The 19,108-nt window shown below is 60.7% G+C and overlaps 1 protein-coding gene across 5 annotated transcripts; it reads right to left on the bottom strand.

Annotated features, from left to right (window-relative positions):
- Positions 1-2: 2 nt before the first annotated feature.
- Positions 3-17,826, bottom strand: THOP1 (thimet oligopeptidase 1). Of its 5 annotated transcripts, none has more exons than XM_082651510.1 (13): positions 17,625-17,826; positions 15,247-15,459; positions 12,808-12,956; positions 11,686-11,793; positions 8,909-9,011; positions 5,635-5,795; positions 4,475-4,610; positions 3,908-4,274; positions 3,626-3,827; positions 1,629-1,815; positions 1,395-1,523; positions 632-732; positions 3-381 (listed from the first exon to the last, which is right to left on the bottom strand). In XM_082651510.1, exons 1-13 carry the CDS (start codon positions 17,638-17,640, stop codon positions 226-228), a joined length of 2,028 nt encoding a protein of 675 aa, XP_082507636.1. In that variant the 5' UTR covers positions 17,641-17,826; the 3' UTR covers positions 3-225. The 5 variants fall into 5 exon arrangements, with proteins under 5 accessions (XP_082507636.1, XP_082507635.1, XP_082507634.1 ...); XM_082651509.1 differs by having other exon boundaries at positions 632-768; positions 17,625-17,820; XM_082651511.1 differs by having other exon boundaries at positions 249-381; positions 632-791; positions 17,625-17,825.
- Between the last annotated feature and the right edge of the window lie 1,282 nt (positions 17,827-19,108).

Raw genomic sequence — 19,108 nt, 5'->3', positions numbered from 1 at the left:
GTTTCAAAGAACCGTGTTTTAACCAGGAAAGCTCCCCAGGAAGGGGCTGTATTAGTGCAACAAGTGGGAGCCTTGACGCCAGGCTCTCTAGACGCATCCAGGTGGAGACTTTTGGCCCAGGCCGGCCGCCGGGGACTCAGGGGCTGGGGGGACACGTGGCCCCTCCCCTGCCCCGGTGGGGCGCTAAGGCACCCGGCCCACTGGGGTGGGCAGAACCCTGTGCCGTCAGCAGGCTGGCGGCTCGCAGTCCTCAACCTGCAGCCCTTTGCTCAGGAGGAAGGCGTCCTGCTTGGGGTCCCGACCCAGGAAGAGCCTTAACATGACGCTGGCGTCCTGGGAGCCGCCCGGCCTGAGGATGCAGCTTCTGTAGTCCATGCCCACCTGCCGAAAGGGGGCGGGGCTGCAGGAGGGTGGAGTATCCCCACCCCTGGCTCCAGGGGCCAGCAGCATCCAAGGGAGGGGATCTGGGGGTGTGGGTGTGGCCACCTCTGCTGTGGCTGAACAAAGGGCAGGGGAGCAGGAGGACCAGGGCAGGGTCCTCAGGGCCGGGCAGGCCCAGGCGGGTGGCACAGGCATCTAGGCCCAGGCCGAGGACCGCGGTCTTGGTCTGCGCAGCAGGCCGGCCTCTCACCTTGCCACTCAGGACGCCCTCCTGCTTGAAGCGTGTGTGGAACATGTCCGCGGAGTACACCTCACTCCACAGGTAGCCATAGTACTGGGCGTCGTAGCCGCCTGCCAGGTGGCCGAAGGTCGCGGGCATGTTGGTCCCTGGGACACACGTGGAGAGGCTCCTGCCCGGCCCCCTGGCCCCTCAGTGCCCCTTCCCGAGAGCGGGGGCCTCAAAGCAGCCCTGTCTGAGACCCCTGCCACTAGAGGGAGACTTGGCCCAACACTTCAAGAAAACAGGGACCTTGCGGGCAACTCAGTGGAGGGACACAAATAAATCTTTGCCCACTTTCTGCTGAAGCTCAGGAGGGTTCACCTCTAAGCCTCTTACAAGGTCAGCTGCCGAGGCTCCGAGGGATGAATCAGGGCTCGCCCTCCGCCACGGGGAGAGCGCGGATTAAAGCACTCACGAGGGAGTGAACCCGTGTCCACACCGACATGCACGTGCAAACCTGTGGACGCGTTCCGTCCGGGGTATGAAGCCCTCTCCTGCCCCTTCCAGGCTCTCCAGAAAGCACCTGCTGAGATGCCCACCCCACCCTTGGCCTCCACGGGCCACAGCGGGAGGGACCAGCCCAAGAACCGAGGCGGGAAGAGGCCAGAGGTCCGAGGGCCTCGGCCGGAGGGTGTTGGTCGGTCCCCCTTCACACACCACTAGACGATCTTCCTGACCCGGGCAGTGGCCGCCACCCCAACCCCTAAGGTGGGCCTGCCTCGCGCGTGGCTACCTGGCGTGGCTGGGACCCCGAGGATCTCCTGGGAGAGGCGAGCATACTCCTCGGCTGGGTCTGCGGCCGTCTGCGTGTGCAGGGCCTGGTCCACCTTGGCCAGGACGATCTGGCGCAGGTTGAAGAGGCCTGGGGGGCAGGAGGAAGGAGACGTGGGACTGGCTCTGTGTCCAGGCCGCCCTCTCCAGCCGGGCGGTCTGGGAGCCCCCTTCCCTTCCCTTGGCCCGGCCGCACCTGTGTTGGCCTGCCGGGACTTGATGAGTTTGTCCAGCAGCTCCTGGGGGACGGCGCTGCCCGTGCGGTAGTGCTGGGACATCCTGAGCAGTGGCTCCACCTCCCACACCCAGTTCTCCAGCATCTGCGAAGGTGCCTCCACGAAGTCCCGCTCCACGTGTGTTCCACTGAACATGGCGAACTCGGCCTGCAAGGCAGGCTGTGGAGCTGCAGGAGGGCCCACCTCGGACCCCAGACCTGCCCGGAACACAGGGGTGCAGAGAGCCCGCCACCCCGTGGATCACCGCACCCCCTCCCCACCCATGGAACCAACACTCTCCAGCCAAAGCCCCGCACCCAGGAGGCAAAGGTGCGGACACGGCGCAACTGGATGGCGGCCGTTGGCAGTCGCTCTTTGCTCCTCTTTCGTGCCTGAAATTCTTCCTGAATACACGGCGCCTGACGCAGTGTGGCTGGAACCCAGGCCCGGCAGGTGTGGGTCCACGCGAGCCCAGTGACCCCGGCATGTCCTTCCCAGGCCCCAGGGAGCAGGGCAGACGCTGCCTCCTCACTCCTGGGTCACTTGACCCCCAACTTCCGGTTCCAGCCCCAATTGCAAACAAGCGTCCTTCTCACGGTCTGCTGAATGCTCCAATGTGTGCATTTTTGTGTTTCTGGGGTGATTTCTCTGCTCAACATGGCTCCGAGCATAGAGCTGAAGTGTTGGCTGGTGTCCCAAGTGCAGGAGGGCGGTGATGTGCTCACGGGGGCAGTGCGTGTGTCAGATGAGCTTCCTTCAGGCGAGGGTTACAACCCCGCTGTGAGTGAATCAACAATTGCTATCAGACCAGGTGTCTTTAAACAGAAACACACATCACATGTGGCTGCGTGGGGATCGGTGGCGACAACGTGGTGACAGAGGGTGACCCCCAGCCTCACACCACAGACAACACTCCACCATAGTGGACAACAACAAAATTAAAGGTTTGATTACAAAACTTCTAGGCAGAAAAGGCAGAAGAAACTAGGCAGGAGAAACTCAGTACCTCGGGTTAGAGAAGAATTTTTTCCATAGGACACAAAACGTGCAAGAAAACAGTTAATAGACTGAACTTCAAAGTCAAAACCTTCTGCTCGTAAACATACTAGTAATAAGAGGTCCCTCCACACACGGGGACATCCCTCAGCCACACAGGGGTGAAGCCCTGACACTCACTACCACGTGGATGGACCCTGAGAACACGATGCTCAGTGAGAGAAGCCAGACACAGAAGGACACACAGGATGCGACTCCACTAATGGGAAACGTCCAGAACAGGTAGATCCAGAGTCAGAGAGTGGGTTCCTGGTTGTCACGGGCTGGGGAGGGAGTGATAGCTAAGGGCATGTGGGACACTTTCGGGGTGATGGAAATGTTCCAAAACATGGCAGTAGTGACGGCTGCACAGCTCAGTGAACTGTCCCCACGTGCTCCGGTGCAGCCTGTGACAGCATCGCTCTCGGGACGGAGGGCTGACCGCAGGAAGACTGAGCGAGCAGTGGGTCCTGGGCCCGGCCGCTCAGCTGGGGGCCCCACGTGGGGAAGTCACTGGGACTTGCTGAGCCTCCACCGAGACTGGCAGCAGCCCCAGGGCCTCACTGGGCGCGGCGTTCCCGGCCCCAGAGCCTTCCCTCTGGTTCTCATCACTGGCTGTCACCAGACTTGCAGGCAACGTTCCTTTCTTTCTTCTTTTTTAAAGGCAACTCTTGAGTACATGTATTTAACATGTAGGGAACCAGCCCTGACACCTTGATCAGTGGCTTCCAGCCTCCAGAGCCTCCAGGACATCCATTTCCGTTGTTTACGTGCTCAGTGAGTGGGGTTTGATGATGGAAGCTGACACCGAGGGCGTCGCCACGTCCGGGGTGACGTCAGCTGAAGAGTCAACTGAAGAATCCCGCGGCGAGGACATGCCTGAGGACCACGCGCGCCCGGGCCCTCCCCCGCTCCTGCCCGCAGCCCAGCGCCCCGCACCCACCTGGGAGCAGAGCTGGTGCATCACGTGCCCAAACTCGTGGAAGTAGGTCTCCACCTCATCGTGCTGCAACAGGGAGGGTGCGTCGGGCGTGGGCTTGGTGAAGTTGGCCACCATGGCCGCGATGGCGATCTGGCGGCTCCCGTCCTGCCGCAGGCAGCCCGGCTGCAGGCCGAAGCAGGCCGCATGCCCGTACTTCCCTTCCCTGGGGAGGGACGCGGGGTGAGGCCCAGCTTCCGCAGAGGATCCCCGGCCCATGGCCGACACGTTCCCCCAAGCACACACCGAGGGTAGAGGTCCAGGTAGAACTTGCCGATGACCTTGCCCGAGGCCGTGTCCCGCACCGTGTAGAGCGTCACATCTTCGTGCCACACGGTGGCGCCCTCCTCCAGGTCGAAGGTCAGCCCCAGCAGCTCCTGGTAGATGCCCAGCAGCCCGCGCGTGACCACCTGCATGGGGAAGTACTCCTTGAGCAGGTTCTGGTCCACGCGGTAGCGCGTCTCCTCCACCTGGTTCATGTAGTAGCGCATGTCCCAGGCGTTGATGCGCCCGTCAAAGTGCAGGCCCCGCCTCTGGCACTCGGCCTCCTTTAGCTCCAGGATCACGGCCCGTTCCTGCTCCCCAAGGGGCTTCAGCTTCTGGGCCAGCTCATCTGCGGGCGGAGGAGAGAGGCTCGGCTACGTCCCTGGGGCGGCTCCCCAGCTGCCCCCAACCCTACGCCCCTCGAGGCAGAATGAAGGGTCTGGGAAGGTGACCCCCAGGCTGACACAGTGGGGTCTCAGGCAGCACCGCGTCCAGTCCAGGTCCGCCTGACCCCGCTCCCCACTGGGCCCCAGGGGGAGGCAGGGTTACCTAGGAAAGTGGCCACCACCTGGCTGGTCTTGGCCATGTTCATCTCCAGCACGTAGTCGGCATGCGTGCTGAACCCCAGCAGGCGGGACTTCTGGGCCCGCAGGCTCACCAGCTCCCCAAGGATCGCGCAGTTCTCCTGGAACCCAGAGACGGCCGGCGCTGGGGACCATGGGCCATGCCCTCCCCGTGGGGCCCCGGGCCAGGTCTCTGCAGGTGGGCAGGGCTCTCAGGCCGCTGGCGCGCACAGCCAATACCCCTCCCTCCTCCTCCTGGCCCAGATTTCTAGACACTTTGGTGCTGTCCTACCATGTGGTCTTTATAAACAGGTCCTTCGGAACCAGAAAGGTCGTGAACCGTGATGGGCTCTAAGGCCAAGGGCGGGAAGCAATGTGGCCAGGCTCTCCAGGAGCCACCAAGGGGCCTCCCCAGGCTCAACAATACAAACATGGCTGCTGTGCAGACAGCAGCTCATCCCCACGGCGCCCGAACACCCAGCCCCTGGACGGTGAGACACCTGTTGCTGCAGGTGGCCCGTGGCTGGCTGCTGAGGCCCGGCCCCAGGCGTATGCCACCTTCTCTGGGGCCACCTCTCCGGTTCTGCGGTGGGGTTCTCCTGGGAGCCCCCAGTCACCACAGGACCAACGTGGCCTGTCTGCAGGCCGAGAAGGCGGGGACACAGGACTGTCCCCCGTGCCCCCCGCATCCCCTGCGAGGCCGAGCGAGCACCAGTGGTGTCTGCGGGGAAGATGAAGGGCTCATGCACAGCCCCCATCTACTGAAGATGCTAAATGGGAGAAGCACAGACTGCAGCCACACGCAGTATGGACCAAACACAAGTGTCCTTGCAGAACCCGATGTCTGAATGTCAAGGCTGTGCCCGGGCCACAGCGAGAAAGCCCAGCCCACATGCTAGGCACAGAGAGGGGATGGGGGGGACCTCTGCGAATCCGAGCTCCTCGGGCATCTGGCAACACCCGAGAGGGAGAGGACCTGAGGCTAAGGCTCGAGAGCGAGGGAGCAGAAGCACGAGCTCAGGAAGAGGCTCAGACCCCTGCCCCGGGGAGCCTGGGGGACGGAGGCAGACCCCCGGACACCTGCTAGGGGCGGAGCGAGCTCGTGGGCCCCTCCGGGCACTGAGCCGGCAGAGGCGGGCTCCTCACCCGCTTGCACCGACAGTTGAAGGCCTCCTCCACCTTCCTCCTGGTTTCGGGCACGTGGCATTTCTTCAGGAGGGGGAAGTAGTGCGGGTACTTGAGGGTGACCTTCAACTTCTCATCCTCGGTCTTCTCCAGCGAGTTCAGGAAATCCTCAGGGAGCCCTCCTGTGGAAGCCAAATCGGGGAGCTCTGAAAGGACCCGTGGGCTGCCCGACCCAGGTGGGAAGGGAGGGCGTCCCTCCCGCGTGGGAAGTGAGGAACGGGAGCCAGCAGGGAGCACGGTGCCCGGTGCGGCCTACCCAAACGCCCACTTCCCACCTCTGCACCCAAAGGAGCCACGTCAAGGGCTCTCCCGCCTCAGACAGCTGCTGCTCTCCTCATCAGGACGCCCTCGGGGAGGAAAAGCTATGTTCAGCTCCACCCAGGCCAGCCTGCACCTGAAGACGGCGTTCACCCCGGGACAGCACCCACCCCGGGACAGCGTCCACCCCGGGACGGTGTCCACCCCAGGACAGGCTCCAGCCTGGGACAGCGTCCACCCCGGGACAGTGTCCACCCTGGGACGGCGTCCGCCCCGGGACAGGCTCCAGCCCGGGACGGCGTCCACCCCGGGATGGCATGGGCTGCCGTCTCCTCTGTGTCCTTTCTGGGTGGATGGCACCAGTGGAAGGCAGAACCCGCCAGGCAGCCCTGACTGGGCGGTGCCCCCGCCCCATCCCAGCTGTCAGCACTGCTGCAATGGCTGGCCTCCAACCTGGCCTGTCCTCTTAGCATGGAGACCCGGGTGCATCGCCCTCAGACTAAAACCTCCAGGGATCTGTGCCTCACAGCCTGGGCGATGCAAGGCCACCGCCCCTCATGCCCCAGCCTCGCCACCCAGCTCAGCCCTGGGGCCTGGGAGCTGAGGGAGGGGTGGAGGAACCCTAGAGGATCCCCCTCAGGTGGGCCGTCTCGGCAGGCCCCAACAGGTGTGCCCGTGACGCTAACCCTAACCCAACAAGAAACAGCTGAGGGAGAGCCACCCTCGCCCCGAACCGGCTCTTCCTCCCTACTGGGACTGGAAGACCCTGTGACTCTCTCTCAGCCTCACACTTACCCAGGAGCCGGTTCTCACTGTTGGACAAGGTGGTGAAAGCATGGAAGGGGTGCCACGAGGCGAATCCCTAGTTGCTCGACCTGAGCTGAAGGCACTGGTAGGCACTCGTGGATGTGTGTCTGCACGCGTGTGTGCACACAGCTCTCGTCAGCTGAGGGGGCCTAGAAGCAATAGCTCCCAGCATCTGGGCGCACACCCAGCAGCCAGACCTTCGTTCTGACTATCCCGCCAGGGCCAGGCCGGGCTGGGCCAGGGAGAGGACAAAGTGAGCCCGGCCCACCCTGTGTCAAATAGCAGGTGCTTGAAGAATCACAGGGACACGTCCACTTGAGGGGCTCTTCGAGGCCACACTGGGACAGTGAGCATCTAAGTAAGTGATGACAGCAGGGGACCGCACCCCACCAGGAAGACCAGGACCTGGAAGCCCACACATACAAAGACACTGGTCAGCAAGTACTGAGGGGTGGGGTGGGGCGGGGGGGGTGAGTTCTGACTTACAAGAAGATACAAACTAAGAGATTACACAGGACTAGTGGGTGAAAACAAATGAGAGGAAACAACCTCCAAGCTTCTCTGGAGAAATGACTGACTATGAACGGAGAATGGCGCCTTTACAGAGAAGACGCCTAGAGGAAATTGCCTTAGGACTGAGATTTAGGGAAAGAAACCAAAGTGTTATGTGTGTGTATGACTCTCTCTCGAGAGGGGGAGGGAGGGGGATGGAGAGAGGGAGGGAGGGAGAGGGGGAGAGGGAGGGAGGGGAAGGGAGGGAGAGGGGAGGAGGGAGAGGGAGGGAGGGAGAGGGATGGAGGTAGAGAAAGACAGGGAGGGAGGGGGAGGGAGAGGGAGAGAGGGAGAGAGAGGGAGGACAGAAAGCAGGGAGAAAACAGAGAAAGAACACACCATCTATGTTTCTGTAAAATGACACCAGGGATCCTTCCACAACCGGAGAAAATAACCCAGCGAGGCTCCTGCTCAGCTGGAACTGAAACTGCAGACGGGGTCAAACCCCACCAGGCTGGCCACACGTGTCCAGCCGCCACCCCAGCCCTGTGGCACGGGTCACCAGGGCTCTGAATGTCTGCTCCATGGAGCTGGGGTTCACCCTCTCGCCCGGGAGGCTGGGCCATGACAGTAGGGCCCCTGGGCTGGACAGATGGGGGGAAAGCAGCCCCGCAGGATAGCTTGTGCCAGCAGATTCAGCTGCCAGTTTCCAGAGGCCTGGGATCACCCTTTGGCCCGTGAACCCCAGGAGCCACGTGGGTCTTGCTGCCCAGGACAGGGGGTTGGGGACCAGAAGTTAGGGCAGCAGAGGTTGGCGTGATGGACCTGAAAAACCTGCCTGGGTCAGCGTGCATCCGTGGGTGTCCCCAAAACCCACCCGCCCAGAGGCGAACGAGGTGTCACATCTTATGCAACAGCCTGTTACACAGAACTGGTGAGGATGCTCAGCCCCATCTGAACCCCGGGCAGAGCTGACAGGCCGCTGCCCACCTGGCCTAGATTTTGCAAAACTATCAGCGTGGGCAAGACGGAAGCAAGTTTGTAAAAGGCTGAGGAACCGATCAGCAGGGAAGGAGCCTGGAGAGACAGGAACTAAGTGCAATGCCTGAGGCCTGGCTCAAGCCAGATGGGGCCAGAAACGTGAAGACTGCCATCAGGACGGCTGGGGGCCGCTCCACGCTCTGCTTCCCGAGGGCTGCCTGCACCCGGGGCCTCAGGAGGCGCCCTTGCTCCTAGAGACATGTCCGGAGGCCCTGGCGCAGGAACAGCACACACGGCATCCACGTAGGGAGGCCGGGCCCGGGGAGCACACGGGGTCTCCCTGGTGCTATTCTTGCCACTTCCCTACAGGTGTGAAGTTTTCAAAATAAAGCATTCGAGGAAGAGGGCAGAAGTTGCAAAAGCCGCCCAGGCCCCAGCCCTTCAAGACCCCACGCCGGGTCAGGCTGGGGAGGACCCTGTGAGATTAAAGAAACATCACAGAGAGCAGGGTGGGGGTGGGGTCTTGGGGGACAACTCCCTTTGAGGCAGAATCTCGGTAGACAGACCGCAACCGCCCCCAAGGAAGGATCCAGAACATTGGGACCCAAACACTCTGAGCACTCCAGCGGAAGAAGGCCCTCCCGGGGGCCAGGGGCACACAGACGCCTCTCCACCACCATGCGGGGCCCGCACGCACCCAACTCCTCGCGCGTGAATGGCAGGAAGGTGGTGTCCTCGTTCAGGTTCTTGTTGAAGTCGATGCACAGGAGACTCAGCTTCTTCTTGATGCTCTTGATTTTCTGAAGGAAGAAGACGGCCGTGAGATCAGGGGGCGGGGGCACGGAGGGGGGTTAAGGCAGAAGAGGCGGATGAGAGGAGGGAGATGGGAGAGAAAGGGCCTCGGGTCCTAACTGTTAGGACCCTCCTCAGGAGTTACCCCAAGGTGACAGCCTAAGCTTCAGCCATTTCAACGGAGCTAAGTTTCTGCCCCTTCAGGGTCTATCTGGTTTTCAGAAACAGGGAGAAATGGACCTGCCTGGGGGAGGGAGCAACGTGGGGTGCAGAGGAAGGCACCGGCTCCCTGGGGCCCCTGCCAGGCCAGCAGCAGGCGGGGCGCCTCGAGGACCTGCCCAGGCTGCACCCCCTGCCCGGCCCAGGACTCAGCGCGCCTGCCCCGCTCCCGGGCTGAGCAGACGTGCCTGTTGGAGGACAGGAGGGGCGCTGGGGGAGCGTGCCCGCTGGCTCTGCCAGGAGCAGGGGCTCGTCGGGCACGCCTGGCTCAGAAGCAGCCCGAGGGACGCCGGGCATTTGCGGGCAGCAGGCGCCGTGCCAGACACTGGCCGCCCTGCAGCCTCACGGCCCCATGGGCCATGACTGGGCAGGAGCACAGGGCGCCCTGGGAGGGCGGGGCGGCACTGAGGACCCCGCCCCGTGCCAGCAGGCCGCCTCTCCTGGGCGCCCTCCTCCCCGGGCGTCCCCGTGGTCCCTACGGCCAGTGGCTCTCAAGCGTCAAGGCAGTCTGCGCAGCCCCAGCGTGCACACCCTCGCCTCCCCCAGCCTCGAAGCTCCACGCGCCTGTCGCTCCGCAGGACTTCGGGGCCCCCGCGCCCGGCCCACCCTGGAAGCTGGAGTCCCACAGTCCTCCGAGTCCCGGTTTCCTCCACCACAAGGCACAGCACCGGCAGAAGTGGGACAGCGTTTTTCTTGAGTAACGAGAACTGCCGCTGAGCCCTGGGTCGGGCCTGGTACCTGCATTAACCGCTTCTGTCACTTTCTGACGCAAACCAGCCAGCGCAGGGATGCACCCCAGCCCCTTCTGTACGGGGCTCCCACACTCGGGGCCACCGTCCCCCTGCGCTCATCGTAGGCCCGGAGCCCCGGGTCATTCTAGCCGATCCTGAGCTGCTCCTACCGGGGACCCACACCTCAGGCTCCAGTCCCCAGCCACCCCTCCCCTCCTTGCTGCTGAACCCTCGTGCTCCCGGGAGGCCCTAGGTGATGAGGCGGGCCCCTGCCCAGAACCGCGACTGACAAGCTCTTTCCTCATCTGCTGGCCTCACTGTTCTCTGTCCTCCACACAAACCGACTCGGTCAGCACTCACGACCACCTGTGAGGGGGTCCTCCGGTCACGCACGTTGCAGAGGGTGAACAGGGACAACGGGGTCCAGTGACCGGCCTCCGGGGACCCAGCCGGTTGGTGGCAGAGCTGGGTCTGATCCTGGAGGTCAAGACGCGTGCAGCCACGGCGCTACACACCCCCCACCGAGGTGACACGCTCGACCATCGGTGGCTCGCCGTGCCCGCCCCCCTCCCCACCCCACGAGGCTGCCTCCCGGGAGGGGCCGGGCTGCCCATCGCCAGCCTGGCCAGGGCGCTGCAGGGACCCCGTCCTGCTGGACCAGGGGTGGGAAGAGCTGAGGGCTCTGGGGTCCACGTTGGGGGCAGAGGGGTGTCAGGTAACTGGGAGGACCTGAAGGGACAGGCCCCGGGGGGCTGGGCCCACTGGGAACCTGCGTGGCCACAGGGCTCAGCCCAGAGAGGAGGGAGGGGGTGAAGGCGGATGAGCTCGTCAGCCTCCCACCACCCCCAGCCTCTGTGCCCAGCGGGATCCGCGCTGTGAATTACAGGAAAAACGCGTCGGATCTTGGCCCCCAGTCCTGGCACACAGCTCCTAAACCTAAAGCCACAGGATGGGTTGCATCTTACAACCCCACTACCTGCCCACCTCCTGGGAGGGGAGAGGGACAGGGGTTGCAGCGTGAATCAGTGGCCCATGGCCAACGATGTAATCGTGCTCATGGAACAAAATCTCGGTAAACTCGGGGCTCAGAGAGCTGCCGGGTGGGCGCCTGCAGGGGGCCTGGAAGCCCCGGCCCCGCCCCACGCCTCCACACCTCCTCCAGCCACCTGGCTGCTCCTTATGATAACCCGGTGGTCCGGTCCGTGGACTGGGTGCCTGTGTTCTGGGGGCCGCGCTAGCCGACGAATGGAACTCGGGGTGGGTGCGTGGGAACTCCTGACACAGCCTGTCAGCCACAAGCGCAGAGGACGACGTGGACCTGTGGCCGGCGTGGGCCAAGCCCTGACCTGCAGGCTCTGACTCCGGGTAGATGGAGTCCAAACTGAACCGGAGAAACCCGACAGTCACAGAGCTGCTGCTATGGGAGCCCCACGGGCCTGGCGTCAGGACGGAAGCTCTGTGGGAGCGGGGGCTCAGGGTGGAGTGGGCTCGGAGGAGGCGGTCCTTCCTTGAGACCCTCCCAGCAAAGCCACAGGGGGCGGGGGGCCCGGCTGAGGCGGGACGCAGAGAGGGGCCCACGCCGGCCGTGCTCTGGGGAAGCCCTGTGACCCTGAGGACCGAGGGCAGAGCAGGTGCAGTGGGACTGCTGGTCCACGTGGACCTTCCCTCCTGGGGTTGAGGCGGCAGAAAGATGGGCAGAGGCAGGCACGCGGGGCCCAGGCCAGGCGCTCACCTCCTGCGTCTCCTCGGGCAGGTGGAGCCCGTTCCTCCTGCCCAGGCTTATCAGCCGCTCCAGGTACCGCGACGCCTCTGGCCTCAGCGAGTCACTCTGGACCTTCTCCTAGAACAAGATAACCAAAGTTCTGCTCGCAGCAAAACATCGAGACGGTGCCCAGTGCTGGCGAGGCAGCAGAGAACAGGGGAGTCATCGCTGGAGGCAGTGCAAGACAGTGCAGCCACTCTGGAAAGGAGTTGGCCAGTTTCCTAGAAAGCAAAACTTCCTAACAAAGCAGCCATCACAGGACTCGGCAACCGCAGTCATGGGCACTTACCCCAGAGAAATGGAGACTGAAGTCCGCACAGAAGCTGTACACAAATGCTCGCCTGACTGGGAAGAGCCCCAGACCGAAAGCCGCTGGGGACCTTCCCAGGGCAGCGGATGACACGGGCAGTTGTGTCAACGTCAGGAGCCTGCTGGGATGCTGACTTTACTTTCACAAAAGGTGACATTGGGGAAAACGGGGCCAAGTAGCCGGGACCACTCTGAATCATTTCTTACAACTGCACGTGAACCTACGATTAATTCTGTCAGTGAAAATGTCTGTTAAAAGCAGCACTGCCTGCGCTTTCAGAGGCCCCCGCCCTGTGTCTGCACAAAGCACCCAGGGGCCTCCCCTGGTCCCGAGGGATACGCATCAGCGGGTTCTAAGAACCACCCACCAGCCACGTGAGAAGTATCTGTGGTCCCCCCGACACAGGCAGCAGTGCTCGGCCGGCTGCACGGAGCACCCACAGGAAGGCAGGAAGTGCACACACGTGTTACTCGTCCCTCACCTCACGTTGGAGACTGGGCGTCCCCTCTAGGTGTGCCCAGCAAGGTCGGGAAAGTGAGGTGACGTGTGGACCCGGGAAGGCATTTTATGCTTCCTCTCCTCCCTCCCACTCGTCTTTGTCACGTTTCTAACGTCGTCTGCTGTGGTCCAACGGCCCCACCGTGAAACTCACCACCTTCCCCAGGCCCGGCGCACAGCCTGTGGTGCCCACTGCCCACCTGCGGGGCTGCCTCCAGCTTGACACCTCGTAAAGCCCGGGGAGCGGAACGACCCAGTCTGAAGAGGTCCCACTGCGCGCTCACCTGCAGCCAGACGATCCTCTGGTACACGTCCCGCCTCATGCTCATCTCCACGTCGAACTCGGACAGCTTCTTGTCCGCCTCCGTGCTGGCTGTCCGGATGTCCTTGGATGGGGAGACGTGCTGCGGGAAGTCAAGGATGTTCCTCTGGACTGAAACAGGGAGACGACAGGACAGGTGTGAAAACGGCCCCGGGTGGAAACGGGTGGGTGCCAGTTCCAGGCTAGAGATGGGCGCAGTTACCCCCGTCCTCGGGGACTCACATTCCAAAAGGGAAGGAACTTAGCTCAGGACACCCCAAGTCAAGAGGGACCGGAACAGGGAGTAGGATGAGACCGGAAGAGGCCAAAGGGACTCGGTGCCAGAAAAGAGCCATGGCTGCCCATGGCTACGCTGCAGCTCACCAAAGATTTTGTACTTCACGGCACACGTGTACGCTTCGTGAGACAGAACGTGTGGCAGCTGTGAAAGCACACGCTTCAGCTGAGTCACCACATGACCTGCAGACCCACCCCCAGGTGCACACCTGAGAGTAACGGAACATCCTCCACCCAAAACTTCTACACACGCCATCACAGTAGCATGATCCGTAGTAACCAAACAGTGGACACGACCCAGACGCCATCAGCAGATGACTGGACACGTGTCCCTCCACATACGGAGGCATCACTCAGCCATGAAAAGGGGTGAAGCCCCGACACTCACTGACACGTGGACGGATCCTGAGAACACGATGCTCAGTGAGAGAAGCCAGACACAGAAGGACACACAGTGTGTGATCCCATTGATGGGAAACGTCCAGAACAGGCAGATCCACAGACACAGTGGGTTAGTGTTGTCAGGGGGTGACTGCTGATGAGGTCGGGGCTTCTTTTTGGGGTGATGGAAGGCTCTGGAACTGGAGAGTGGTGAAGGTTGGATATGCTAAATACACTAAAAACCAATGACGTTTATGCTTTAAGTGGGCAGATTACGTGGTATGTGAATTCTATCTCAACACAGCAGTGTTTAAAAAAGCATATACTTTGCATGGGGGAGACCTGAATTAACATCACAGTTTGGTGGCTTCCACGGTTCCAGGCTACCGAGATGGCCCAGGTCTGGTGGGTCAGCTGCAGCGTGGAAACCTCTGCAGGGCAGTCACCGGCTCAGCTGACTAGGCCAAACACGGTGGGGCTCTGGGCGGGTCTCATGCCGGTGGCCCGAGAGCAAGCTGTGAAAAGGACAGAAACAGCCTTTTCTGTCCGTTTGGGATTTGCAGGCTGTGACTGCACCGAGTATGACAACGAAACACCAGAGTGTGGGATTAGTCCAGGTGGCTGGTGTGGGGAGACGGGGCACAGGAAGGGGCGCTGGGCGGAGCTCAATCTGTGCTCAAAGAACCCGACGCCCGGCCAAGCAGAGGGGAGGGGCTCCCCGGCTGGCACGAAGCCCCCAGACGGGGCGCAGGATGAGGGGCAAGGCGGCGCGTGGCTGGGCCCCAGAGGCCACGTCGAGGGCTCCCACCTTGACCCCCAGGGCAGTGGGAAGGCACCGGAGTTGGTCGAGGGGAGTGCCATGGTCCAATTCTAGTTTTCTTTAAAATTACTCAGGTTACTGAGGGGAGATGGAAAGAAAAGGCCACAGAAGTGGAGTAGGAGACCAAATCATGTCTGGCAGGGTCCCTCCTGAGGTGGGAATTTGCATCATCCACCCTCCAGAGCCTCCTGCCACAAATGAGAGGGGAGACTGAGCCCGTCACCCCTGTCCCGCCAGAGCAGGGGACTGGGGGGCAGAGCCGGCCTGCGGCCTCTCCATCCGCTGCCTGAGCCGCAGCCCTCACCCTTGGGCCCAAGGCACACTGGGTCCCCCCAGGGCGGACCCTCTGGAGTCTAAGCCTGCAGGCCAGGGGCAAGCAGACCCTGCACGGCGAGGCGTCAGGGACATGCGAGAATCCCGCAGCTGGAATTCAGGGATTCTAGACGGTTCGCAGAAAAACAGCTGCTCTGGAGATTCGGGCCCAGGGGGCCTCCTCGGCTCAGAGTTCTCTGCCTCATCAACCTCTGCAGAGGGGGCTCTGGGAGGCGAGCTGTGTATCTGACATACAAAGGCAGCAGACAGACTGTGGAGGAGAAGAGGGAAGGACCCACAGGGTGGCGATGAGGACGCCTCAGGGTATCAGGGGACCCAGGGCGCCATGGGAGGAGAAAACCAAAGGGGACCAAGTTCAGCGGCTCAGAGAAAACAAACAGATCCCCGGGCAGGCAAACGGGCAGGGGTGAGAAGGGGCTCCAGTTTCAAGGCTGGCACGTGAGCCGGCTCCCCAAGAGGAGAACTGGCAGACACTGCCTGACGCTGCCGTTCTGGGCCCTCGGGGACAGAGCAAGCTGGCCAGCCCGGGCTGCCTTTCTCCACCGGGCCCCCGGGGAGGAGGTGGTGTCGCCCAGTCTGGGCAGGGCTCACCTGTGTAGGACACCTCCACGTCGGCCAGCGCCTTGAGTGTGTTCTCGTAGGACACATCTTGGAGCTCCTGGGAGCCCACGCGGTCGTACACGCGCTTGGTCTCCTCGATGAGCTCGGTGGTGAGCTCCCCGATTTGCTGGGCACTCAGATCCCACCGGAGGTAGTTCACGGCCGAGCACGGTGCCGCCACGTCCAGGGCGTCTCCTGCACAGGCTGGACCCAGAAAACAGAACCCCACACCCGGCGTGTCTGCTTCAGGCTCGGAATCAGGGTCAGAGTAACAGGCTGGGGAGAGCCCACAGTTTCCCAGAACAGATGGCGAGGCCCCAGGGCTTTCTGGGGACGCACAGGGCGATTGGTCCTCTAGAGCACAAGGTGATCCTGCCCCCAGGGGACACTGGGGGATGTCTGGGGACGTCTGTGGTTGTCACCACTAGGGAGTGATGCTCCTGCCTCAGCGGGGTCAGGCGTGCTGCTCAATACCCCACAGCAGCCAGGACCGCCCCCAGGAGAGGCCCTGCCCCCGAAGTCAGCGGTGCTGAGCGGGACATCCGGCATAGACCTGCGTTTCACTGAAAGAATAACTGCACTGCAGGGTGGTACCCCCAACCTCCCTGAATGGAACCTGGAACATCTGTATTGTATTACTTCTCTAAAAGAAGGGCAAATCCTGATTACTGTGACGTCCCTAGCCCCAGGAGTTTTTGGATACAAGACTGTGGTCCTATAACAACAGCTGTCGGGCTTCCCTGGTGGCGCAGTGGTTAAGAATCCACCTGCCAATGCAGGGGACACAGGTTTGAGTCCTGGGCCAGGAAGACTCCACATGCTGCGGAGCAACTAAGCCCGTGTGCCACAACTACTGAAGCCCGCGCGCCTAGAGCCTGTGCTCCGCAGCAAGAGAAGCCACCACAATGAGAAGCCTGCACACCGCAACAAAGAGTAGCCCCCGCTTGCCACAAATAGAGAAAGCCTACGCGCAGCAACGAAGACCCAACGCAGCCAAAAATAAATAAATAAATAAATAAATCAAAAGAAAAACAACAGCTGTCACTTGAAAACCTTCTTGTGTGTTCCAGGGTGTTTTGACCTCACTGAACTCTCAGGCAGTTCTGTACTCTGCACCCTATGTAGCTCCACTTTACAGACGGGAATCCTGAGTTTGCCATGATGCCACAGCCAGCAAGCGACAGAGGTGGGGTTCAAAGCCGGGCAGCTTACTTCCACTGATACACACTAAGTGGCGGGGGGAGCCTCTTCACTTCAATAGAGGTTCGATTTTTCTGGCCAAATGACTGCTTCAAATTAGAGAATATCTTTGCAGAACATTCTGGATTTCAAGAACTGCACAAGAGGGACTGTGAGTCTGCATTAAATCTGGTGGGAAAGAAGGGCTCCAGGAGCTCAGGAAAGGCGGGAGGTCCCAGTCGGGTGGAATTGTCGGGAAAACCTTTTGGAGGAACTAGGATTTGAAAACTTGGAGCAGGCCCATTCTTTTCATAAATATTTACTGATTGTCACCTACGTCCCAGGTCTCTGAGCTAACAATCCCGCAGCAAACAAGGCAGACAACATTCCTGCCTCCCTAAGGCCTGAATAACCATAATTATGATTATCAGCATGAATACAATTATCATCATCATCACAATGGGCTGCAGAAAGAACAGAGGGAGGATAGGTGGGCAAGAGAAAATTCCAGGAGGCACCACTCAACATCTTGGGCGATTTTCTAAAATAGAGTATGCGGGTGGCATCGCTCCCCTAAATGAAAACCAACCCTTCCATAGCGCCCCTTTGTGCTTCCCATAAAAGGGACTCCCAGTTGTGTTCCAGCTAAAATGACCTGTTGCTCCCCAAACGCCCTGCTGGTGCGCTTGCCTCCCCGCCTTTGCCTTCGCGAGTCCCACCACCTGGGACGCTCCTCCCGCAGGACAGCTGCTTCTCCCCACGGGGTCCAGGCTGAGTGAAATGCCACCTCCACCGAGAAGTCCTCCAGGACCGCCCTCCCTAAAGAAGCACCACCAGCCCCGGCACCGACGACTGTCTAAAGCCCTCGCTTAATTTTTGCCTGTTGAACGTCCGTCTCTGGCTCTGGAACTGCGTCTAGAACTCCCTCAGAGTCCACCCAAGGGCCAGACCCATCCTCATCAAAAGCGACACGGAGTTTGCCGAATGAGTGAAGCGCTGGAAAAGTTGTTCATTCATTCGGCAACCGAGAGTTCGGGGTTCCGGGCTCGCTGACCCCCCTCCCCTGCCTGGGCCCGGGTCACTCGAGAGTCACTGGGCTCCGCTCTTAGGCCCCAGGGGCCACCCCGAGGGACGGTGCGCGCGGCTCCTGGGTCCGGCGAGCGGGGCCAACACCAATGGGCGGCCGGTACCTGCGGGGGGCTTCATGGCTGGCGGGTGTGCACCGGCGACCTCTCCCTCCACCTGGCCTGCGTCGGCGTAACAGCCGTCAGCCTCCGTCCACTCAACCGCCGAAGCCTACTGGACTGAGGTGCCCACCGCCCGCGCACCAACTGAATGCTGGGAGACGCGTGCGCCGGACGGGAGGGCGCACGCGCACCCCAGCTCCGCTCACAACCCGAGGCTGTGCACCCGAGCGCTGACTCCTCCTGAGCATGCGCTGGAACCACCCCCGCCCGTCATTGGCTCTCAGTGGTGAGAGGGCAGAGCCTTCGGGGAGGCGGGGGAGAGGCGTTTCCATGGAAACCCACACAGCTGGCACCTCGGAGCCTTCGCTAGGTTCTCTCTGCCAGTAGTTCGCTTGGGCTTCTAGCTCCTGTATTAATTTGTACTTGCCTCCTTTCTACCTTTGTTGGGTATTTGGCTAGTTTTACAAGTTATCTCCCTCACTTAAGGTCCTCCGTGGTCCCTTCCCATATCTCAGGCTCTTATCCCATTCCCAGCATCCTGGCCAGCTTCTAGCGTCTAATGAACAGAGATGGTGCGCCACATATGTTAGCTGAATCCAGTTGGTCAATTAAATTAAACACACATTCATTTAAAAAACAGAAATGTAAGCAAGTATCATTGAGAAAGCTTCAGTGAACGGATCCACGACTTCAAACAACAGGTGTTTTGGAACAGGGCAGTTACTTGACCTATATCTAGGGTTCTCGGTTAACACAAAACCTTGAACCGTCTAAAACACCCCGAAAGAAAAAGTTGCGAGAATTAAACCGGCCCCAAAACCCACCTCATTTATTTCTGAAAAAAAATGAAAATAACCCAGGGTGTTAAGTGTGCATGCGTTTTAAGTAGGATAAAAATGAGTTAGGAGAACGCTTCTGGCAACTTTAACGCTAATTTACTAGGGAATTTCGCGTTACCCACCCGCGGTTTTTTCTCTCTTGAGGACATCAAGTTTAGTTCTGTTAATCTTCATTTTCGCTGTTTCCTGTACTTGGAGTGCTTTCCTTCCGTACTCCAAATCCACGTGTGAAAGAGAGGCCTTCCCTAATCATCCCAGCCAACTTACCCCCGCCCATCACAATCACAGCACCCCACTTTTTCTTCATAGCGCTTGCCATTAAGTAAAATTTGTTCATTTATGTACTAGTATACTAGTTTATAGTCCGTCTACCCCAATACAAGGTAATGAGAGCAAACATTTTGTTGGCCATCAGAGTTGGTGTGCAATAATATTTTTCGACTATTAGACATCTGCTGTAAACAAATATCTCTATCATTTTACTCTTATGGATTGAATAAATGAAAGAACGCAATTGTAGGTGGATAGGTGGGTGAATAAATGAACAAATATGTTCAAAGAACGCCTGTAATTCTCTGGTCGCCAGATACCTAAACACAACTGCACCACGTGTTCGACTCTGCACCACATGACGGCTCCGCCAACCCA

Source organism: Grampus griseus (assembly GCF_964374135.1).
Source record: "Grampus griseus genome assembly, chromosome: 3".
Lineage (NCBI taxonomy): Eukaryota > Metazoa > Chordata > Mammalia > Artiodactyla > Delphinidae > Grampus > Grampus griseus.
Note: the sequence above shows the minus strand (reverse complement) of the source record. Positions and strands in the feature narration are given on the sequence as shown.

What these genes read in the sequence shown, in the direction of transcription:
- THOP1 (XM_082651508.1), bottom strand. An exon ending in CGTGGAGGTGTCCTACACAG is followed by an intron (nt 12,957 to 15,246) that starts GTGAGCCCTGCC and finishes TCCCTGTTTCAG; the next exon opens with TCCAGAGGAACATCCTTGAC. An exon ending in GTCCCGGCAGGCCAACACAG is followed by an intron (nt 1,524 to 1,628) that starts GTGCGGCCGGGC and finishes CCTGCCCCCCAG; the next exon opens with GCCTCTTCAACCTGCGCCAG.